The sequence below is a fragment of the Balaenoptera acutorostrata genome, chromosome X (assembly GCF_949987535.1).
Source record: "Balaenoptera acutorostrata chromosome X, mBalAcu1.1, whole genome shotgun sequence".
In the NCBI taxonomy this organism is placed as follows: Eukaryota; Metazoa; Chordata; class Mammalia; order Artiodactyla; family Balaenopteridae; genus Balaenoptera; species Balaenoptera acutorostrata.
In genome coordinates, this window is record NC_080085.1 from 62105944 (window position 1) to 62129632 (window position 23689).

The window sequence follows — 23689 nt, forward strand, 5'->3', positions numbered from 1 at the left end:
TCTCCCTTTTTTTCTTGATGAGTCTGGCTAAAGGTTTATCAATTTTTTTTTATCTTTTCAAAGAACCAGCTTTTAGTTTCATTGATCTTTTCTATTGCTTTTTTCATCTCTATTTATTTCTCCTCTAATCTTTATGATTTCTTTCCTTCTATTAACTTTGGGTTTTCTTTGTTCTTTCTCTAGTTGCTTTAGGTAAGCTTAGGTTGTTTCTTTGAGATTTTTTCTGTTTCCTGAGGTAAGATTGTATTGCTATAAAATTCCCTCTTAGAACTGCTTTTGCTGCATCCCATAGGTTTTGGATCATTGTGTCTTCCTTTTCATTTGTCTCCAGGTATTTTTTGTTTTCCTCTTTGATTTCCTTGGTGATCCATTGGTTGTTTAGTAACATATTGCTTAGCCTCCATCTGTTTGTTTTTTCTACAGTTTTTAATTTCTGCAGTTGAATTCTACTTTTTATAATTTTTTTAATAATATGGGATTATTGAGATATAAGTTACATACAAGGTCTATGAGCCTCTATAAACACATTCTGTTACAGAACCACCACCACAATCAAAACAAAAAGCAGGGACTTCCCTGGTGGCACAGTGGTTAAGAATCCGCCTGCTAATGCAGGGGAGAGGGGTTCTATCCCTAGTCCGGGAAGATCCCACATGCCGTGGAGCAACTAAGCCCATGCCCCACAACTATTCAGCCCACGTGCCACAACTACTGAAGTCTGTGCGCCTAGAGCCCGTGCTCTGCAACAAGAGAATCCACTGCGATAAGATGCTGGCACACTGCAGTGAAGAGTAGCCCCCGCTCACCACAACTAGAGAAAGCCTGCGCACAGCAACAAAGACCCAAAGCAGCCTAAATAAATTAATTAATTAAAAAAAAACAAAAAAAACAAAAAAACAAAAACAAACCCCCCAAAAAACAAAATGCATTTTCATCAGCCCCAAAATTGCTTCATGCTCTTTGGTAGTTTAACGCCTTGTCTCAAATCCCAGACCCAGGCAACCACCAATCTGTTTTCTATCCCTATAGTTTAGCCTTCTCAAGAATGTGAAATAAATGGAATCAGGCAGTATGTAGACTTATCCATTTGGATTCCTTCACACAAAGGGACACACAGGGAACTTCTGGATGGGCAATGTACCTCTCCATCAACTGAGTATAGTTACATGGAGTGATCAGTTAATAATTATTTGTCTAATTGAGGGCTTATGGTCTCTACAATGTGCATATGTGTGGTGTGTTTGATTTATATCTAATTCAATGTAATTTGTCTTTTATATCTTTGGAAGGGTTACTTTATTAAATAGCAATTGTAAAACCTTTAAAAGAAAGTGAATGGTTACTGTAAAAGTCAGGCGGGCGTGTGCATCAAAAGGACAAGAGAGGGGGCTTGGGCAAAGGAGGATCCAAAACTACCGGCCTGGCCTCCACCTGTGTCTGAGTGGTATTACCAGGACTTCAACACTGCACAAGCACAGGGGGCACCAAGCACACTGCAGTCATTTGAATGCTGCACGCTGGAATCATGCAGGGACAGCCCACATGGCAACCCAGGCAGCCCCAATGTGTCTGGCCGGACCCGGCCAATGCAAGTGAGAGTCTCCCCACCTTAATTCAGCTGAGTAGCAGCCTTTATTGCATCTGCAAGCTTAACCCCCTGTTGCCATGCAAGGTAACATATAAGCCAACAGCAGGAATTAGGATTTGGAAACCTTTGGGCATGATTACTCTGCCCACCACACCCAGCTCCCTCTCCAGGGTTCACCTACACCTACCTTCTTTGTTTGTGTGAGTTCCCCCCAAGAGTCCAGAGAGAGCAGTTGGCCTGTGGTTGGGCTGGTGCTGGTGTGGAGTGGGTGGGGTGGGGAGGGGGCATCTTCCCAGTAATTGGGCAGGGAGCAGAAGCAGGCAGGATGGGGTCTAGGGCTCGCCAGGCCAGCCGCCACTGTCTCCCAGGCTGGAGAAGGGGCTTGAGGGGAAAGGCAAATGGGGTGATCTGAACGAGGGCAGGGTCCTGACCTCCTCCTACCCACGGGGGCCCAGATGTATGACCTGCCACTATTTCCCTCTGGAACTGGAAAGCTCAGGGCCAAGCCACAGCCTGTGATATACATGTTTCCAGCAACATTTTTCTGCAGTAGTTGGTCAGAACATGGAACAGAGAGATTGTGTGCTCAGTGGAGGGAAGGGAGGCAGGGAAAATGCATCACCAAGGGTTGAGGTCATGCCCTCCCATGTCACCTCCCTTTCAACAAGCTTCTCTATTTCCTCACCCTGGTGACCACAGCCCCGTGACCCCCTCTGCCGACAGGCGGTGCTGGTGCTGGTGCTGGACTTCTCCCCGGGGACAAGTTGCCTGCACGTCGCGGTGAGCAGAAACCTCAGCTGGAAGGTCTCTGCCAAACTTAGTCACTTAGACAGCAGCGAGATGTGCTACACCGCCAAGCAATAACCACTGGATCAGGTTCAGGGTCAAAGCTGTAAACTAAGCAGTCAAGCCCACCTTCTCCAGGGAGGGGTTTGAGTGGAAGGATTCAGTCCCACGAACATTCTTTTCTGACACTGAGGTCTGTGACTGTCCCATCCCACATGTGGTCTGTCCACCTGAGCTCATGCCATGAACTCTGGAAGCGAGTCAGGGTGAGAATATGGGGGAAGGGTGGACCCAAGTGCTCCCCATTGTCCAGGTACAGTCACTCCTTACTTCCCATCCTCACTGCGCCCATCCCGCCCCTGTCCCGGGTAGCTCATGTTGGGTGGTCTCATATATGGGTCCCCTGATTCTAAGATGAGCTACTCTGAGGAGCCACCCTTCCCAATCTCATTCCATCCACACCCACAGTAGTCGTCAGACATCACAGGATCACAGAGTAGGATCGAGAGCCTCCTCCAGCGAATCCAACATTTTGAGCATCCCAACACCCTGTCGTGGGGTTGGGTGACTTCTGCATCATCCCCCTCGTATGTTTTGGGAATTTAACGACAACCCTTGAACAAAACAGATCCGACCCTTGCTTTTGCTCATTCAATGCCTTACAGAACCAGGACCAACCTCTACTGCCTTTACTCCCTGAATCACATCTTTCTCCCTCAAGGGAGATTATCCCTGATTACTTTTATTCACACACAGGGACACACAGTCACCAACCTGGAATGTCCTATCTACCATCATACCCCCTTTTGTGTAGTAAAACACCGGTCTTTCGGGAAGGGTGTCAGGCAGAACCACCCTCGCCTCAGTCAAACACAAATCTGGCCCTCTGAGTCTCAGGCAGGTGCAGCCCTGGGTCCTCGCTGAGGGAAGGAAGTGCTTCCCAACCTCCAGTGAGGGGGAAATCGAACGTGGAGTTCAGATTCAACCTCATGTGTCCTAAAGAGGCAGTCTGGGAGATTGAGCTGGGACACAGAAATATCATTTCCAGGAAAATCTGTGTCATGGGGCTGGTGGAAGAGTATTTGATGGGGACCATGCAAGAACACAGACCTACTAACCACACTTGCCATAGAACCTGATGGGCCAATTTCCACTCAAGGGTATAGAGACGACCAGGCTGGAGGAGGGTGGTCAGCTGGCTAGGGCAGGGAGGATGTGAAAGCTTCCAGATTGGAGCTCTGGAAGGGGGTCATAAGTTCCTGCTGATGGGGAGGGGGAATGTCAGAGATGAATGGGAACCGCCAGACCCCAAAGGAGGAGGGGGGTTTGGAGAGAACTAGAAGAGGGCCTTCGGGAGAAAGGGAGGACGTGCCAATGTGGCCAGGCAGAGCCCACACAGGACCCAGACCTGGGGCACTCCGCTGGCTTGACTGCAGGGATGGTAGCAGAGGCTGGCCCAGAGTCCCCACCACAGGACGCCAGAGATACTGTTCTGGAAAAGGCTCTGACGTGGAGCAGCGCCCTGCCCCGGCCCCCTACCCCTACCCCTACCCCTACCCCTCCAGAGAAAAGGCAGAACACAGAATATGAGAGGCACTTTAATTGGAAAATGCTGTGAAACTGGGGTGGGGCGGGGGCAAAACAAGGGGGAGAGGAAGCCCCAGCTGAGGCAGAACAGGAGGGAACGAGCTTGGCCACAGCTCCCGGGCCCCAAAGGTACCAGCTGCTCCTCTTGCAGGAAGACGCTGGGCTCAACCTGTGAAACAGCGGAGTCAGGGAAGAGCCTCAAGCCAGGGCCAGCCCCCAGCCCTGCTCAACAGCCAGGACTGTGGGAAGGGGTACGGTGTGCGTAACACTCACTTCAAAGGGTCTGGAACTTGTCAGCCAGGTACTGCATGGCGGCTGCAACAGGGACAGGCATTAGCAGGCGCTCCAGACAGAGGGATATAGAAGCCCGTCCCCCTATCCCCGTGAGGAACCGCCTAGCCCTGCAACCTGAAACCCCCTCCAGACCCGATGCAAAGAGCTCTGGGACTGACCACTCCCCACCACCCGAATTGAATGTGGAACCGGTTCCTAAAGGGAAACAAAGTGTGCCAGCAGCTCTCATGCTGTGGGCCGTGCCACAACCAGTCAGAAGTCGTCACACAAACAAACAAACGATCCAACAAGAACCTTAGAAGGCACACCAAGCAGCAGTTCAAGGGAAAAATCAACGAGGCGTCTCTAAAAGTCCTACCAGAAGGTGGTTCCCTAGCATTGGTCTGGTTGGCAAAGTGTGCATGCAGTCCAGACAGTACTTTGCTACTTGTACACAGCCCAGCTGAACATGCACAGCCGGCTCCAGGGCCAGGCCTGCTAGGTTCTCCTCCCCACAGGGATGTTGGTCCCTGCGAGGCCAAATGCACCTGCAGTCCACCCCCACCCCAGGTGCCCACCCGGGTTCTGCACTAAGACACCGCTCTCCGTCCCCAGTTCCTCATACCAAGTTTCTCCTTAAGGTCGTCTATTTCTCTCTGTAGCACGAGACACTAGGCCAGCAGACACAGGAGGAAGAGAAATGATTAGTATACTCTGGCCTCCTCTCTCCTCCACCTTCTCCTCTCCCCCAGTTCCTCCATCCCAGAGCCGGGTGGCTAGACTGGCAAGGGCTCCTCAGTGGAAAGGAGGTGGGCTCCCTCCGTGGGGTACGTCATGGGGGCAGGGGAGGGGGGGCCCCACACATGTCAGTTGAACTTGGACCCAGATCCCACCCTCGAGTTTGGGCCTGCATTTCCAGGAGGCAGAGGAAGCATTACCAGAGGACAGCCCGGTGTTCCCAGGGTCTGCTGCTGTCTTTCTGGTCTTGGGGGATGGTCAAGTGGCTTCCGGTCACCTGAGAGGGAAAGGACACACAATCCAGCTTCCCAGGCTCCCAGTGAGGTGGAAAGGGCCAAGCGGGGTCTAACGTGAGGTGAGGCAGCACCACCCTCCGCTGGCAACAAGCCGCCCCTGCTCTGCCCAGCAGCCCGAACCTTCTCCCTGGGCCTGCCTCCCCTGTTCCCCAGGGGCAGCCATTTCGCCACTGTGGTCCCCCAAGACCGTGGCTCTGGATTCGACCCTCCCAGAGCTGCAGCCACAGCCAGCACGTGGGAGAGCAATGTGGGCAAACAGGACTTAACAGAAAAGGCTGTTCCCCTGCAAGTCTACACCCGGAGGAGCTGTTTGGGGCACTGCCACCGATCACCCCGGCCGCACAAACCCCAAACCGAGGATGATGTGGCTCAAGGCCAGCCCTGCCAGCACCCCGTCTCCTGTGGGAGAAGCTGCCTGGGAGCAAGGCTGTGCCCCCAGCAGAGACAGAGCCAGAGGTTTCTGCCCTCAACCCCTCTCCCCTCCCCTCATATCAAACCCACGACACTCACCTGAGGGGACAGGCACCCTGGGCATGACTTCTCCCTGGTTCAGGGCCAAGGGCTCTGAGTTACCTGGATCTTGGGGGCCTCTGGTGTTGAGGTCGCCACTGCTGACTTTTCCACGATGCATGCGTGGAAAAGATGTGCCTGGCCTGTAAGCTGGCAGCTGAAACAAGAATTTCTCACCGATTTGGACTAAGGATGTGTGTGTGTGTGTGAGAGAGAGACACAGAGAGAGACAGAGAGAGAGAGAGAGTTGTGTAATTAGGGGCCGGGGTGAGGCAGGGAATTGGGAAGGGAATTGAAAGGCTGATCTCATTAGCACTTTCTCCCTCAGTCAGCCTCAGGCCAGCAGGCAGAGCTGATCTAGGGACAACACTGGGGCACTGAGAAAGCCCAGGCCCCCTGCAAGGAAGGTCTGGGGAACAGCTAGGAAGTAGGATTCAGGAAGCTGGTGAGTCTAAATACTATGGCTTTTTGGGGAAATTTTTAAGGGATCCCCCGACACAATTCAGCTAACAGCCCTCCCTTCCATCCCAGCCCCAGTCTCGCAGAGGAGGCTGGAAACAGGCCAAGGGTGGAGAACCGGGCCCAGCACACCCGAAGTGCTACCTTAATGTTTGTCCCTAGTAAAAGGAGCCTGATCTGGCATCCTAATGACCCAGTGACCGAGGGGCACCCAATGACGACCCCTGAGGGATGGACAGAGGCAGCATGGGTGAAGACGTGTGTCCTGGGGGTGGTTGGAACGGGGAGGGGGGGAAGAGTGGGGAGAGAGGAGGAGCATGGCCTACTCACTTGGCCCTTTGCGGCTGGGTCTCTATTTGGGTCCTTATCTTCTCCCGACACCGCCTCAGACTCCCTTGCCCGCCTGGCCACGGATTTCTTCCCAGCGCCGGTGTGCTTGGAATGTTCGGTTCCCGAAAGGACCAAGCCATACCTCTTGGATCTCCCAAGCAGCGAGATACCAGAGATTGGGGGCAAGGTGGCCGGTTCCAGGGGAGTTGCCGAGATTCGCTCTCCCCCGGAAGGGAAGGTTCTCCCCAGGGCAAGTTTGGAGGCTTCCCCGAGTGATTTCTTCTCCTGTACCCCCTTCTTCCTAGGAGTGACCCGCGGCAGGCCACCTGCAGCAGCAGCAGCAGCAGCTCCCGGGTAGCTGGGCCTGCTGCCCCCCTTCCCCCAGAGCACGCTCTGCATTTTCTTAGGGGAAGAGATGCCCTGCTCTCCCACGCCCTGCGTTTCCACAACCGAAGTGAGTCCTCGCGCAGCCAAGGACAGGGAAGAGCCTGGCACGTGAAGGAAATTCTCTCTGACTTGGAAAGTCGAGTGTCTGGGAGTGTCCCTGGGATCCTTGGGTCTGCTGGGCTCGGCCTGGCCTCCTCCCCTGGGGTAAGTGCTCACCGTCATCAGCTGTGTCTCACTGAGCTCATCTGAGGACTCGGGGTCGGACAGCAGCCAGGCCAGTTCTTCCTCGGGGAGCCGCTGGCGATCCGCAGCCACGTTTAACCTACGCTTAGGGCCTCTCTTAGGGTTCCCCCAGGCCCGGCCCACTTCAGGCCCACCGAGGTGGAGAGGGCCGGCCGGAGCCGGCGGCGCTTCCCCACAGCTCTGGGCGGGCGCTCCTCGACCCCCGGGACCCGCCTCGAGGCCGGCCCACACGGCGGACACTTCGAAGGCTTCGCAGCTCTCCGGGGACGGGTGTCTGTGGACGTCCAGCACGTCCCAGTCGGCCAGCTGCCGCAGGATGCCCGCCGCAGACTCCTCGGCCAGTTCCATGAGGTCCCTCGTGACGTCAGCCGGGGAGTCAGGTCGGCCTTCGCTGCCCCACAGCACCGGCCCTCCCGCTTCCAGCATCTCCCGCTCCGACTGGAAGCCCTCGGGGTCCGGGAAGCCGCCCCCGCCCTCGCCGCTCCGTGGCTCCCCGGGCTCGGGGCCTGGGTCGGGACCCCGCGGGACTGCGGGGCCGCCTGGGCCGACGCTGGCCCGCTCCCCGCCCTCTGGGCCGAAAACCGTTACCCACACAGACAGCTTATCGTGGGAGCTCATGTCGCTACCCTGGCGGCGCCGGAACCGGGGCGACTGTCGATGGCCCGAGTCGCGGTCGCGGTCACGGCGGGCGAGGCGGGCGGCGATCAGAGGGCAGCGGCAGCCACCTCAGGCGCTGCACGAGCTCGCCTCAAACGAAACGACGCGAGGCTTTCAGCGCGCCTCCTACGCCCGCGCCGCGGCCTCCTCATTGGTCCGGGCCCCGCCAACCAGCGGGCGCCTTTTTCGCCCCCCCCCCTCGAGGCCTAACCAATGGGGTCCAGGGCCTCTGGTTTGCCCCCAAGCCTGTGGGCGGTCCGGGCAGTGGGCTGGCGAAGGGGATGGTGGGAGTGCCTCCCTCTGTCGAGCCTCTCGGCCCGCCTCCTCCTGTCCCGCCTCCCCTTTCCGGTTAGAGTCACAGCTCTGAGCCTCCGTTTCCCATCTACACAGGGGGTCGGGGAGTGAGGGTGCCGGGCTCCAGGGGTGGTGAGGATGAAACGTCAAGATTGAGGCGGCTGACGCCTTGCACGCGCCGAAAGCATTTGCGAGCCTCCCTTCCACCGCAAGCCTTACGACCCAACAGGAGAATGGGCACAGGAGTCCCACAGTCAGTGATCAGGGGTCAGCCAGAGAGCAAAGGGATCGTATTTTCGTTCTGTAAGGTCTCTGTCTCAACTGCTCCATCAAATGTGGCTCAGCAAACGTTATTGGCAGGCGGGTTTGGCGCACAGACTGGGGTTGGCGGACAGACTGGAGTTGGCCTCGCTCCATCAGCCCTTCGCCCGATCTGAGGCAAATTCAAAGAAGAGGAAATCGCAGTGGCCAGTTAGTTACACCCCAAAAGATGCTCCCCACCGCTGATCCTGGAGATGTGAACTAAAACCACGAATCGGGTTTCACACACTAGGTTGACAACCTTCAAAGAGCTTAACCATTCCGAGGGTGGGAGAGGTCAGGAGCAAAGCCCTGTGGCGGTGGTGCAAGAGATCCATTTGGGAGGTAATCTGGCAGAATCCATTGAAAGCAACTTAGTGCCAGCACGGACTCTGTGCCTGGCACTCTTCTAAGCGCTGGGCATAAATAGTAATGCATCCACGTGACACACCTATAACTATAGTACCAACTATTACAGGCCTCTTACCGGTGAGGAAACAGGCACTGAGAGGTTCAGCCACTGGCCCAAGGTCATTCGGCTCGTGGGGATCAGCGGCAGCATTGAAACCAATCAATCTGCCGCCAGAGTCCTTGCTTTGAGCCCAAGATCTTAAAACTGGAAGGAAAAATAAAAGCTATTTCCTCTATGTTCCGGCAAGTCCGCTGCCTGGTACTTCTTCCGGAGACACGCTGGTACCTGTAGTGTACAAGAACACATGCACAAGGGTGTTGGTGATGGGAAAAACTGGGAACACTCCAAATTCCCGTCAGTAAGGAAATAGATGAATGCAACGTGGCTTAGCATCCAGTAGCATAAAGCGTGGCAGTCCAGAGGAATGCATCAGGCCATTCTCACAGCTTTCGAAAGCATCCACCTGACTTCAAACTGCAAGTTGCAGAACGATGGCTTTGGATTCACATTTGTAAATTAAAGCACTTGTGTGCGTGGGCACACACACACACCAGTCAATCCTATGTAATATAGAGAATTCATTTAAGTATATGTACACATATGTTTTAAAGTTTTGAAGGACGCACAACCAAGGCTACCAGTTGTGATGGCGGTGTGTGTGGATAGCCAGGTGTCTCTCAATTTTTCTTGGAACTGTCAGTTCTCAGCTTCCCTGAGCTGAGCAGTACTGTTGTCTGGGGAGTGGTCCCTCTCTTGGTTTCTATATGGCCCATGGGTGTTAGAATTTCCCTTATCTGCCACCCAACTCCTACTCTGACACCCCTCCATTCCTCCCATACCTTCCTTCTGCTCTTTCCCGTTCATACTCCTCTGTCTTCAGTCACCTCTCTCTCCTGCCTCCTGCTCTGGCTGACCTCCTGGAGAGTCCTGGGGTGTCTGAACCCCTCTTGTCTGTGGAACTCAAAGGCCCAGTCTTCTGGGTCTGCATCTGAGAAGCTGGCCATGCTGGAGAAGTTACAGAGCAGGGGAGATTGGGTGCACTGTAAATCTGCAATCCTCCTCCTCGAGCCTGCCCCCGATGGTGCCTGCCTGTTTGTGGATACCGCCCCCTTCCACTTCTCCCAGTGACTTTTTAAGTCATGGTGTGGTATTTCAAATATGTTAAAATGGATAAGGAAGGATACAGCAAAATCTCCTGCATCCACCAGCATCCTATGAAACATTACCAGTGGATCCAGTGGAAGCCTCCGTCTTCCCTCTCACCATTTCCATTCCCTTCCTCCCTCCCCCATAGAGAGACTCCCAGAACTTCTTCTCACCTTCTCCACTCTCTTCGTCCCTGTGGCTCTCCTACCTGCTCTTCCCCTGCATCCCATACGTCTCCAATGATGTCACTAATCTCTGCTTTACCTCCCTACGCTCACCAGGATCCAATACTGGTTTTGACTTACTCTCTTGGCCTGGAGTGGGAGTCAGTGTCAGAGGTTCCTCTTGGCCTTGCCAAGGTGATAGCTCTTACTCCACAGATTAATGACCCAATGTGCAGGTCATTGCTCCAACTGCCAAGTGTATCACTTAGAATTATCAGCTTGGGGACTGGAGAAATGACCACTATGTTGGTCCAGGGACCCAGTCAGCTCACCGTGGCCTGATATCTATCCCCAACTCCTTTTACTGCCAGAACCTCATAAGCCCCACTCTAACAGGGCCCCATCATGACACTTTGGGCTTCCGGGATCAATGTCAGCTCAGAACCTGTGGCCAGTAGTCCTAGACATGTCTGTGTCCAGTGCCAGTGTGCAGTCACCCAAGCATCTAAGAAAACTGCTATGAACATTTGCATACACATCTTTTGCGCATGTAAGTTTTCATTTCTCTTGGGTAAACATCTAGGAGTTAACTTGCTGGATTGAATCGTTAGTGTATTTTTAACTGTTTCCAGAGCATCTATACCATTTTTTGCCTTCTCACCAACAATGCAGGAGAGTTCTATCTGTTCCTCAGTCTCTCTAGCACTTGGTATTGTCTGTATTTTGTTTTTATTTCAGCCATGCTTATAGCTATGTTGTGGTATTTCATTGTGGCTTTAGTTATTTCCCTAATGACTAATGAGGTGAAACATCTTCTCAATAGCTTACTGGCCATCCAGTAAGCACAATGACAGTTCTATTTTTTTTTTTTTGCTCATTATTTATTGTGTTGTTTGATTTCTCATTACTGAATATCGAATGTTCTTTATCTCTTTCGGATACAAGTTCTTTATCATGTGTGCTTTGCAAATACTGTTTCCCAGTCTGTGGCTTATGCTTTCAAAAACAAAGAAACAGACAAAACCCAAATAACACAATTTAAAAATGGGCAAAGGAATTGATTAGATATTTCTCCAAAGAAGACACAGAAATGGCCTACAGGTATATGAAAAATGCTCAACATCACTAGTCATCAGGGAAATGCAATTCAAAACCACAATGATTTATCACCTCACAACTGTTAAGATGGCCAGTATTAAAAAACAAACAAACTTAAAATAGCAAGTGTTGGCAAGGAAGTGAAGAAAATGAATCCCTTGTGCATTGCTGGTGAGAGTGTAAAATGGTGCACCCACCATGGAAAACAGTATGGAAGTTCCTAAAAAAATAAAAATAGAACTCCCATATGATCCAGCATTCCCACTTCTGTATACTTACATTTACATTACAAAATAATTGAAATCAGGATCTTGCATAGATTATTGCACTCCTATGTTCATTGCACCATTATTCACAATAGCCAAGAGATGAAATCAACCTAAATATCTATCAACAGGTGAATGGATAAAAGGTAGTATATATAATGTATACATATAACAGAATATTACTCAGCCTTTAAAAAGAAGGAAATCTTGCTATATGCTGTAGTATGGATGAACTTTGCAGATATTATACTAAGTGAAGTAAGCCACTCACAAAAGACAAATACTGCATTTTTCCACTTACATGGGGTATCTAAAGTAGTCAAACTCTTAGAAGCAGAAAGTAGAATCCTGGTTGCCAAGGGCTTGGGGGAGGGGGAAAAGGGGAGTTGTTGTTCAATGAGTATAGATTTGCAGTCATGCAAGATGAAGAATTCCGGAGGTCGGATTACAACAATGTTCATATAGTTAACAACACTGTACACTAAAAAATTTGTTAATAAGGTAGGTTTCATATTATGTATTTTTGCAATAAAAATAAATTAAAAAATAAAATGCCTTATTCAATGGCTTTTCATATATTCACAGTTGTGCATCTATCACAATCAATTTTAGGATATTTTTGTTAGCCCAAGAAGATGCCCTGTATCCCTTAGCCATCACCCCCAACCCCACAACCCACCCCCAGCCCTATAGGCAAGTAATAAACTACTTTCTGTCTCTATGGTTTGCCTATTTAGGAAATTTTGTATAAATGGAATCACACAATATATAGTACTTTTTGTCTGGCTTCTTTCACTTAATATAATGTTTTTGGGGTTCACCCATGCTGTAGCGTGTATCAGTACTTCAGTTATTTTTATTGCCAAATAATATTCCATGGTATGGCTCTACCACATTTTATTTATACATTCATCAGTTTATGGGCATTTGGGTTATGTTTAGTTTGGGAATATTATGGATAATATTCCCAAACTAAATGCTGTTAAGAATATTCCTATACATTTTGAGTTCATGAGTTTTTGTGTGAACATATGTTTTCAGTTCTCTTAGGTAGATCCCTAGGAATGGACATTCTGGATCATATGGTAACTCTATGTTTAACTTTTTAAGAAAATACCAGAATATTTTCCAAAGAGATTCAACTATTTTACATTATCACCAGAAGTGTATGAGGATTCAAATTTCTCCAGATCCAAATATTTGTTATTATCTGTGTTTTGGATTATAGCCATCCTATTGTTTTTGCAACATGGTATCTCATTATGGTTTTGATTTATATTTCCCTACTGACTAGTGGTTCTGAACATCCTTTCATATGCTCATTAACCATCTCTATACCTTCTTTGGTGAAATGTCTATACAAATCTTTTACCCAATTTTTTAATGGGGTCATTTTCTTATTTATTTATTATTCTTATTCTTTAATCTGGATACAAGTTCTTTGTTAGATCTGTGACTTTCAAATATTTTCTCCCAGTCTGTACCTTGTCTTTTCATTTTCTGAATAGTGCCTTCTGAAGCATAAATGTTTTAAATTTTGATGAAGTCCAATTTATCAAGTTTTTCTTTTATGGATCATGCTTTTGGTGTTGTACCTAAGAAATCATTGCCTAACTCATGTTTACAAAGATTTTTCTCCTCGGGTTTCTTTTAACAGATTTATAGTTGTAGGTTTTACTTTTAAGTCTCTGATCCATTTTGCATTAAGTTTTGTGTGTGCTGTGAAGTAAGGTTCTAAGTTTGTATTTTTGCATGATATCCAGTTGTACCAGCACCACGTGTTGAAAAGACTATCCTTTTCCCATTGAATTGAAAATCATTGACCATAAATATAAGGAGAGTTCGTTAATTCTGAACTCTCAATTCTGTTCCAATGATCTATCTCTATGTCAGTACTACACTAACTTGATTATCTGTATTTTTATAGTAAGTTTTGAAATCAGAAAGTGGAAGTCTTCCAGGTTTGTTCTTTTTCAAAGTAGTTTTGGATATTCTGTTTTGTTTTGTTTTGTTTTGTTTTTCATTTCCATACGAATTTTTGGATCAGCCTGTGAATTTTTACAAAGAAAGCCTGCTGAAATTTCGATAGAGATTGAATTGAATCTATATATCAATTTGGGGAGAATTACCATATAAATATTGAGTCTTACAACCATGAACATGCAATGCCTTTCCATTTATTTAGATCATCTTTAATTTCTCTCAACAAACATCAATTTGTGTTTCTCAGTGCATAAGTATTACATTTGGTTTGTTAAATATATGCCTAAGCATTTTATTCTTTTTGATGCTATTGTAACTAGAATTAAGTGTTCCTTAGTTTCATTTTTGGATTATTTGCTACATGTATATAGCAATAAAATTTGTTTTATGTATTAATCTTGTATTCTGTGATCTGTTGAACTTCTTTATTAGTTCTACCATTAGATCCATTTTTGTGGATTCCTTAGGATTTTCTGCATATGAAATCATGTCATCTGAGAATTAAAAATTTTCCTTTTTTATTTCCTATCTGGATGACTTTTAGTTCTTCTTCTTCCCTGTTTGAACTGGCTCAAACTTCCAGTGCAATCATGAATAAAAGTAGTGAGCATGTCTTTGTTGCTGACTTTAGGGGAGAAGTATGCAGTCTTTCACTACTAAATATGATGTTAGCTGTAGGTTTTTCATAGATATCCTTTATCATGCTGAAGAAATTTCTTTCTATTCCTAGTTTTTTATTGTTTTTATCATGAAAGGTGGTCGAATTTTGTCACATGCTCTTTCTGTGTCAGTTAATATGATAATGTTTCAGTGCTTTCTTCTTTTAAAATAGTGTATTACATAAATTGATTTTTAGATGTTAAACCAACCTTGTATTTCTAGAATAAATTCCACTTGGTTATGGTATATAATCCTTTTTATATGTTTCTGAATTCAGTTTGTTAATATTTTCTTGAGGGTTATTTCATCTGTATTCATGAGAAAGATTGGTATGCAATTTTCTTTATTTTGGATGTCTTTGTGTGTTTTGGGCATCAGGGTAATTGTGCTGGTCTCAGCCAATCGATAGTGATACTGTCAGCTAGAAATACCTGGAGGCACTCACCTGGACTCCGAGGCGAGCCCCCACAGATATTTCCCCTTTCAGAACCAATGTTGTGGTTGAACTAGCCCTTGTGGTTCTTATTATAATTGCAAGAAGCACCTCAGCAATAACCTTCAGGAACCTTTGAAAGGACGAAGTTTATTACTCACAAGTCCTGGAGGGTACATGGCATGCCTTGGACCACACAGAAAGGTTGTGGGTGGAGAAAGACAGCTGGGACCTGGGGTTATGTTTTAATCGGGGTCAAGAGTGAGGGGCCTAGGGTTTCTCAGATTCACTCTTTATTGATGAATTTAAAACAGAATGGGAATTAAAGCACAAGAAGGGAAAAACAAGCAGCCAAAGGGTCAGTTATCTAAGTCAATCAGAGATCTCCAAAACAAAGGAAACTTCAGGGGTGTGGTGGCCTGGCTCTTTACCTAGTCGTGTAGCTGGCAATTTGTTCTTTTTGATATAGCTGTCTTTGAAGTGGTGCCTCAGCAATCAGAAGCTTAATGTCAGGCACTTGCATTACAATTAAAAAAAAAACTGTCAGAGGCTCACACTACAGTAATATTGGCCTGCTAGAGCTAATTTGAACGTGTTCATTCCTCTTCTTTTTTCTGGAAGAATTTCTGGAGTGTTGCTATTATTTCCATCTGAAATGTTTGATAGCATTCAGCAGTGATGCCATCTGGACAGGAGCATCATTGTGGGAAGATTTTTAATTATTAATTTAATTGACTGTCTATTATTGAGTCTGTTTTGAAGTTTGTGTCTCTCTACAAATTTTTTCATTGCATATATGTGTCTAATTTGTTGGTATAAATTTTTTCATACTATTTTCTTATAATTTTTAAAATTCAATAGGCTCAATGGTGATGTCTCCCTTTTCAGTCTTGATTTTAGTGATTCCTTAGGAATCTCTTTTTTTTTTTCTTGGTCAGTCTGCCTAAGGTTTGTGATTTGTTATCTTTTTAAAAAAAACCATCTTTTGGTTTCATTGTGTTGTCCAAAAAGATTAATCAATAGTCAATCTAAGAAAAATGGAAATTTTTATTTGAGCCAACCTGAGGACTGTAACATGGGAGACAATCTTCAGAAAACTCTGAGGACTGTTCCACCCATTGGAGATAAAACCGTTATATAAGTTTTTGAGACAAAGTAGCATATTAATAGTTTACATAGTCCAACAAGGCGAGTAGTGGGTATTAATGACCCATTACAGGATTGAGAAAGGAAAGTTATCTCTTAAGGAGTTACCTTGCTGGTTCCAGAAGGAAATTTCTTTTCTTTCCTTCTTTCTTTCTTTCTTTTTTTTTTCTTGGCATGTGGGCATTCCTGTATCTTTTAAGGGGATCTAGTTAATGTATAATGTGATACACAAATCACACTAAAGGGGAGGGGCTAGTGGCTCAAATGGGCAGAGAGAGAATTTTATGTTTACAATTTTTCTTGCCCTGCCTGAAAATAATTTTATTTCATTAATTCCACTTTTGATCATTAATCTTTCAATAGAAAGCATTAGGTGATCAAGTATTTGGTACCTAAATGCTAGAGTGGTTCTTTACCTGCCTTGGGTCCATCATGTCCCTCGATGCTGGGTCCTAATAGCCCGGTTCTTTCTTTCCTTTTAGGGGGTGGTACTAGTAAGATGTCTGGCAAGGAATAACGGTCAATTCCAAGTTGTCCAATAGGACTTGCACCAATTTTACCTTGCATGTGCATTGTGCATGTCCATTATTTTATAGAGAACTATAGATGTGATCAGTAGTTTCCAGTTGTTTAGATATCATTATCTTAGTAGGAGCAGGTGATACACAGTGCAAAAGACAAGAAACTAAAACTTTATAAGTTACACAAACTGTAATCAAAGTTGGCAATAGGAGGAACAATATCATTAGTAAAGATTTAAGCCAATATCCTCTTGAACCAAACCATTTTCCTAGCATTTCCCTTAAACTGGGAAGAGGATCATTCAGAGTGGAAATCTGATTTTTCAGATGCACCATGGGGGGGGGTTGCATTAGAAGACTCATCAGGTATAAAAACACAACATTCACTATGTATTATAGCATAAGCTCCCCCTTGGGAAGCTTTTAGAATATTGAGGGCTATGCAATTCTGTAGGACTGCTTTTCTCATCATGGAAATTTCTGAACTGAGCAAACAAATGGCTTGGTTACTATCATTTAAGGCTTGCTGGGTGAATTTTGCTAAAGCCTCTATATGAGTAATGATATCTTCTATTCCAAGTGAAGGAATAAATATTGCAGCCAAATAATCATACCATTGGAAAACTGATTGAACCCAACATGCCCAAATTGAAAGCAGAATGACAGCAGATGTTTTCAAGGCTACCTGTAGGTGACATTGAGTCTAAAGGAAACCAACTGTACACCTCCCTAACCAATCTGGGGAGATCCAAGGCCACAAATTTGTTCCATAAACCTATTGGGTCCTGTTAGGAGCTATTCCACCATTTTAACATCTAGTGAAAACTGTCTTTCAGACCTTGAAACATACACCCAAAGGTTATCAAACATTAGATAGGATTCATTTGGGATTTAAAAACATTGACTAATGTGGATCTGATGCCATCATTCTGCAACTTGCAGTTTGAAGTCAGGAGGATGCTTTCGAAAGCTGTGAGAATGGCCTGATGCATTCCTTTGGACTGCCACGCTTTATGCTACTGGATGCTAAGCCACGTTGCATTCATCCATTTCCTTACTGACGGGAATTTGGAGTGTTCCCAGTTTTTCCCATCACCAACACCCTTGTGCATGTGTTCTTGTACACTACAGGTACCAGCGTGTCTCCGGAAGAAGTACCAGGCAGCGGACTTGCCAGAACATAGAGGAAATAGCTTTTATTTTTCCTTCCAGTTTTAAGATCTTGGGCTCAGAGCAAGGACTCTGGAGGCAGATTGATTGGTTTCAATGCTGCCGCTGATCTCCACGAGCCGAATGACCTTGGGCCAGTGGCTGAACCTCTCAGTGCCTGTTTCCTCACCGGTAAGAGGCCTGTAATAGTTGGTACTATAGTTATAGGTGTGTCACGCGGATGCATTTCTATTTATGCCCAGCGCTTAGAAGAGTGCCAGGCACAGAGTCCGTGCTGGCACTAAGTTGCTTTCAATGGATTCTGCCAGATTACCTCCCAAATGGATCTCTTGCACCACCGCCACAGGGCTTTGCTCCTAAACTCTCCCACCCTCGGAATGGTTAAGTTCTTTGAAGGTTGTCAACCTAGTGTGTGAAACCCGATTCGTGGTTTTAGTTCACATCTCCAGGATCAGCGGTGGGGAGCATCTTTTGGGGTGTAACTGGCCACTGCGATTTCCTCTTCTTTGAATTTGCCTGAGAGTGGGCGAAGGGCTGATGGAGCGAGGCCAACCCCAGTCTGTCCGCCAACCCCACTCTGTCCGCCAAACCCACCTGCCCATAACGTTTGCTGAGCCACATTTGATGGAGCAGTTGAGACAGAGACCTTACAGAAGGAAAATACGATCCCTTTGCTCTCTGGCTGACCCCTGATCACTGACTGCGGGACTCTTGTGCCCATTCTCCTGTTGGGTCTTAAGGCTTGCGGTGGAAGGGAGGCTCGCAAATGCTTTCGGCGTGTGCTAGGCGTCCAGCGCCTCCATCTTGACGTTTCATCCTCACCACCCCTGGAGCCCGGCGCCCTCACTCCCCGACCCCCTGTGTAGATGGGAAACGGAGGCTCAGAGCTGTGACTCTAACCGGAAAGGGGAGGCGGGACAGGAGGAGGCGGGCCGAGAGGCTCGACAGAGGGAGGCACTCCCACCATCCCCTTCACCAGCCCACTGCCTGGACCGCCCACGGGCTTGGGGGCAAATCAGAGGCCCTCGACCCCATTGGTTAGGCCTCGAGCCGGCAGGCGAACAAGGCGCCCGCTGGTTGGCCCGGCCCGGACCAATGAGGAGGCCGCGGTGCGGGCGTAGGAGGCGCGCTGAAAGCCTCGCGTCGTTTCGTTTGAGGCGAGCTCGTGCGACGCCTGAGGTGGCTGCCGCTGCCCTCTGAGCGCCGCCTGCCTCGACCGCCGTAACCGCGACCGCGACCGTGACTCGGGCCATCAACCGTCGCCCCGGTTCGGGCGCCACCAGGGTAGCGACATGAGCTCCCCCGATAAGCTGTCTGTGTGGGGAACGGTGTTCGGCCCAGAGGGCGGGGAGCGGGCCGGCGTCAGCCCGACCGGCCCCGCAGTCCCGCGGGGTCCCGACCCAGGCTCCAAGCCCGGGGAGCCGCGGAGCGGCGAGGGCGGGGGCGGCTTCCCGGACCCCGAGGGCTTCCAGTCGGAGCGGGAGATGCTGGAAGCGGGAGGGCCGGTGCTGTGGGGCCGCGAAGGCCGACCTGGCTGCCCGGCTGACGACACGAGGGACCTCATGGAACTGGCCGAGGAGTCTGCGGCGGCCATCCTGCAGCAGCTGGCCGCCCGGGACGTGCTGGGCGTCCGCAGACACCCGTCCCCGGAGAGCTGTGCTGCCTTCGAAGTGTCCGCCGTGTGGGCCGGCCTCGAGGCGGGTCCCGGGGGTCGAGGAGCGCCCGCCCAGAGCTGTGGGGAAGCGCCGCCGGCTCCGGCCGGCCCTCTCCACCTCGGTGGGCCCGAAGCAGGCCGGGCCTGGGGGAACCCTAAGAGAGGCCCTAAGCGTAGGTTGAAGGTGGCTGCGGATCGCCAGCGGCTCCCCGAGAAAGGCCTGGCCTGGCTGCTGTCCGACCCCGAGTCCTCAGATGAGTTCAGTGAGACAGAGCTGATGACGTTGAGCAGTTACCCCAGAGGAGGAGGCCAGGCCGAGCCCAGCAGACCCAAGGATCCCGGGGACACTCCCAGACAGTCGATTTTCCAAGACAGGGAGAATTTCCTTCACGTGCCAGGCTCTTCCCTGTCCTTGGCTCCGCGAGGATTAACTTCGGTTGTGAAAACACAGGGCGTGGGAGAGCAGGGCATCTCTTCCCCTAAGAAAATGCAGAGCGTGCTCTGGGGGAAGGGGGGCAGCAGGCCCAGCTACCCGGGAGCTGCTGCTGCTGCTGCTGCAGGTGGCCTGCCGCGGGTCACTCCTAGGAAGAAGGGGGTCCAGGAGAAGAAATCACTCGGGGAAGCCTCCAAACTTGCCCTGGGGAGAACCTTCCCTTCCGGGGGAGAGCGAATCTCGGCAACTCCCCTGGAACCGGCCACCTTGCCCCCAATCTCTGGTATCTCGCTGCTTGGGAGACCCAAGAGGTATACCTTGGTCCTTTCGGGAAATGAACAGTCCAAGCACACCGGTGATGGGAAGAAATCCGTGGCCAGGCGGGCAAGGGAGTCTGAGGCGGTGGCGGGAGAAGATAAAGACCCAAATAGAGATCCAGCCGCAAAGGGCCAAGTGAGTAGGCCATGCTCCTCCTCTCTCCCCACTCTTCGCCCCCCCCCGCTGCTCCAACCGCCCCCAGGACACACGTCTTCACCCATGCTGCCTCTGTCCATCCCTCAGGGGTCTTCATTGGGTGCCCCTCGGTCACTGGGTCATTAGGATGCCAGATCGGGCTCCTTTTACTAGGGACAAACATTAAGGTAGCATTTCGGGTGTGCTGGGCCCGGTTCTCCACCCTTGGCCTGTTTCCAGCCTCCTCTGCGAGACTGGGGCTGGGATGGAAGGGAGGGCTGTTAGCTGAATTGTGTCGGGGGATCCCTTAAAAATTTCCCCAAAAAGCCATAGTATTTAGACTCACCAGCTTCCTGAATCCTACTTCCTAGCTGTTCCCCAGACCTTCCTTGCAGGGGGCCTGGGCTTTCTCAGTGCCCCAGTGTTGTCCCTAGATCAGCTCTGCCTGCTGGCCTGAGGCTGACTGAGGTAGAAAGTGCTAATGAGATCAGCCTTTCAATTCCCTGCCTCACCCCGGCCCCGAATCACACAACTCTCTCTCTCTCTGTCTCTCTCTGTCTCTCTCTCTCACACACACACACACACATACACATACACACACACACACATCCTTAGTCCAAATCGGTGAGAAATTCTTGTTTCAGCTGCCAGCTTACAGGCCAGGCACATCTTTTCCACGCATGCATCGTGGAAAAGTCAGCAGTGGCGACCTCAACACCAGAGGCCCCCAAGATCCAGGTAACTCAGAGCCCTTGGCCCTGAACCCAGGAGAAGTCATGCCCAGGGGGCCTGTCCCCTCAGGTGAGTGTCGTGGGTTTGATATGAGGGGAGGGGAGAGGGGTGGAGGACAGAAACCTCTGGCTCTGTCTCTGCTGGGGGCACAGCCTTGCTCCCAGGCAGCTTCTCCCACAGGAGACGGGGTGCTGGCAGGGCTGGCCTTGAGCCACATCATCCTCTGTGTGGGGTTTGTGCGGCCGGGGTGATCGGTGGCAGTGCCCCAAACAGCTCCTCCGGGTGTAGACTTGCAGGGGAACAGCCTTTTCTGTTAAGTCCTGTTCGCCCACATTGCTCTCCCACGTGGTGGCTGTGGCTGCAGCTCTGGGAGGGTCGAATCCAGAGCCACGGTCTTGGGGGACCACAGTGGCGAAATGGCTGCCCCTGGGGAACAGGGGAGGCAGGCCCAGAGAAAAGGTTCGGGCTGCTGGGCAGAGCAGGGGCGGCTTGTTGCCAGCGGAGGGTGGTGCTGCCTCACCTCACGTTAGACCCCGCTTGGCCCTTTCCACCTCACTGGGAGCCTGGGAAGCTGGATTGTGTGTCCTTTCCCTCTCAGGTGACCGGAAGCCACTTGACCATCCCCCAAGACCAGAAAGACAGCAGCAGACCCTGGGAACACTGGGCTGTCCTCTGGTAATGCTTCCTCTGCCTCCTGGAAATGCAGGCCCAAACTCGAGGGTGGGATCTGGGTCCAAGTTCAACTGACATGTGTGGGGCCCCCCTCCCCTGCCCCCATGACGTACCCCACGGAGGGAACCCACCTCCTTTCCACTGAGGAGCCCTTGCCAGTCTAGCCACCCGGCTCTGGGATGGAGGGCATGGGGGAGAGGAGAAGGTGGAGGAGAGAGGAGGCCAGAGTATACTAATCATTTCTCTTCCTCCTGTGTCTGCTGGCCTAGTGTCTCGTGCTACAGAGAGAAATAGACGACCTTAAGGAGAAACTTGGTATGAGGAACCAGGGACGGAGAGCGGTGTCTTAGTGCAGAACCCGGGTGGGCACCTGGGGTGGGGGTGGACTGCAGGTGCATTCGGCCTCACAGGGACCAATATCCCTGTGGGGAGGAGAACCTAGCAGGCCTGGCCCTGGAGCCGGCTGTTCATGTCCAGCTGGACATGTGTACAAGTAGCAAAGTACTGTCTGGACTGCATGCACACTTTGCCAACCAGACCAGTCCTAGGGAACCTCCTTCTGATAGGACTTTTAGAGACACCTCGTTGATTTTTCCCTTGAACTGCTGCTTGGTGTGGCTTCTAAGGTTCTTGTTGGATTGTTTGTTTGTGTGACGAGTTCTGACTGGTTGTGGCACGGCCCACAGCATGAGAGCTGCTGGCACACTTTGTTTCCCTTTAGGAACCGGTTCCACATTCAATTCGGGTGGTGGGGAGTGGTCAGGCCCAGAGCTCTTTGCATCGGGTCTGGAGGGGGTTTCAGGTTGCAGGGCTAGGCGGTTCCTCACGGGGATAGGGGGACGGGCTTCTATATCCCTCTGTCTGGAGCGCCTGCTAATGCCTGTCCCTGTTGCAGCCGCCATGCAGTACCTGGCTGACAAGTTCCAGACCCTTTGAAGTGAGTGTTACGCACACCGTACCCCTTCCCACAGTCCTGGCTGTTGAGCAGGGCTGGGGGCTGGCCCTGGCTTGAGGCTTTTCCCTGACTCCGCTGTTTCACAGGTTGAGCCCAGCGTCTTCCTGCAAGAGGAGCAGCTGGTACCTTTGGGGCCCGGGAGCTGTGGCCAAGCTCGTTCCCTCCTGTTCTGCCTCAGCTGGGGCTTCCTCTCCCCCTTGTTTTGCCCCCACCCCACCCCAGTTTCACAGCATTTTCCAATTAAAGTGCCTCTCATATTCTGTGTTCTGCCTTCTCTCTGGTGGGGTAGGGGTAGGGGTAGGGGTAGCGGGCCGGGGCAGGGCGCTGCTCCACGTCAGAGCCTTTTCCAGAACAGTATCTCTGGCATCCTGTGGTGGGGACTCTGGGCCAGCCTCTGCTACCATCCCTGCAGTCAAGCCAGCGGAGTGCCCCAGGTCTGGGTCCTGTGTGGGCTCTTCCTGGCCACATTGGCACGTCCTCCCTTTCCCCCGAAGGCCCTCTTCTAGTTCTCTCCAAACCCCCCTCCTCCTTTGGGGTCTGGCGGTTCCCATTCATCTCTGCCATTCCCCCTCCCCATCAGCAGGAACTCATGACCCCCTTCCAGAGCTCCAATCTGGAAGCTTTCACATCCTCCCTGCCCTAGCCAGCTGACCACCCTCCTCCAGCCTGGTTGTCTCTATACCCTTGAGTGGAAATTGGCCCGTCAGGTTCTATGGCAAGTGTGGTTAGTAGGTCTGTGTTCTTGCATGGTCCCCGTCAAATACTCTTCCACCAGCCCCATGACACAGATTTTCCTGGAAATGATATTTCCGTGTCCCAGCTCAATCTCCCAGACTGCCTCTTTAGGGCACATGAGGTTGAATCTGAACTCCACGTTCGATTTCTCCCTCACTGGAGGTTGGGAAGCACTTCCTTCCCTCAGCGAGGACCCAGGGCTGTACCAGCCTGAGACTCAGAGGGACAGATTTGTGTTTGAGTGAGGCGAGGGTGGTTCTGCCTGACCGCCTTCCCGAAAGACCGGTGTTTTACTACACAAAAGGGGGTATGATGGTAGATAGGACATTCCAGGTTGGTGAGTGTGCGTCCCTGTGTGTGAATAAAAGTAATCAGGGATAATCTCCCTTGAGGGAGAAAGATGTGATTCAGGGAGTAAAGGGAGTAGAGGCTGGTCCCGGTTCTGTGAGGCATTGAATGAGCAAAATCAAGGGTTGGATCTGTTTTGTTCAAGGGTTGTCGTTACATTCCCAAAACATAGGAGGGGGATGATGCAGAAGTCACCCAACCCCACGACAGGGTGTTGGGATGCTCAAAATGTTGGATTCGCTGGAGGAGGCTCTCGATCC

General features: G+C 50.3%; 2 protein-coding genes across 2 annotated transcripts; one reads left to right on the forward strand and one right to left on the reverse strand.

Moving 5' to 3' along the window:
* Positions 1-4235: 4235 nt before the first annotated feature.
* On the reverse strand, positions 4236-7815 carry LOC130706258 (uncharacterized protein CXorf49 homolog). Its single transcript, XM_057537647.1, has 5 exons — positions 6568-7815; positions 5779-5935; positions 5173-5249; positions 4860-4905; positions 4236-4276 (listed from the first exon to the last, which is right to left on the reverse strand). The coding sequence occupies exons 1-5, from the start codon at positions 7813-7815 to the stop codon at positions 4236-4238; spliced, it is 1569 nt and encodes a 522-aa protein (XP_057393630.1).
* Positions 7816-18739: 10924 nt separating this feature from the next.
* Positions 18740-22327, forward strand: LOC114235767 (uncharacterized protein CXorf49 homolog). Its single transcript, XM_057537626.1, has 5 exons — positions 18740-19987; positions 20632-20788; positions 21318-21394; positions 21661-21706; positions 22287-22327. Exons 1-5 carry the CDS (start codon positions 18740-18742, stop codon positions 22325-22327), a joined length of 1569 nt encoding a protein of 522 aa, XP_057393609.1.
* Positions 22328-23689: the final 1362 nt, after the last annotated feature.

Coding starts and splice junctions, on each gene's coding strand:
- LOC114235767 (XM_057537626.1), top strand. CDS start 18,740: ATGAGCTCCCCCGATAAGCTGTCTGTGTGGGGAACGGTGTTCGGCCCA. Junction 20,789..21,317: donor CAGGGGGCCTGTCCCCTCAG/GTGAGTGTCGTG, acceptor TTTCCCTCTCAG/GTGACCGGAAGCCACTTGAC. Junction 21,395..21,660: donor GAACACTGGGCTGTCCTCTG/GTAATGCTTCCT, acceptor CTGCTGGCCTAG/TGTCTCGTGCTACAGAGAGA.
- LOC130706258 (XM_057537647.1), bottom strand. CDS start 7,815: ATGAGCTCCCACGATAAGCTGTCTGTGTGGGTAACGGTTTTCGGCCCA. Junction 5,936..6,567: donor ACCCAGCCGCAAAGGGCCAA/GTGAGTAGGCCA, acceptor TTCTTGTTTCAG/CTGCCAGCTTACAGGCCAGG. Junction 5,250..5,778: donor CAGGGTGCCTGTCCCCTCAG/GTGAGTGTCGTG, acceptor TTTCCCTCTCAG/GTGACCGGAAGCCACTTGAC.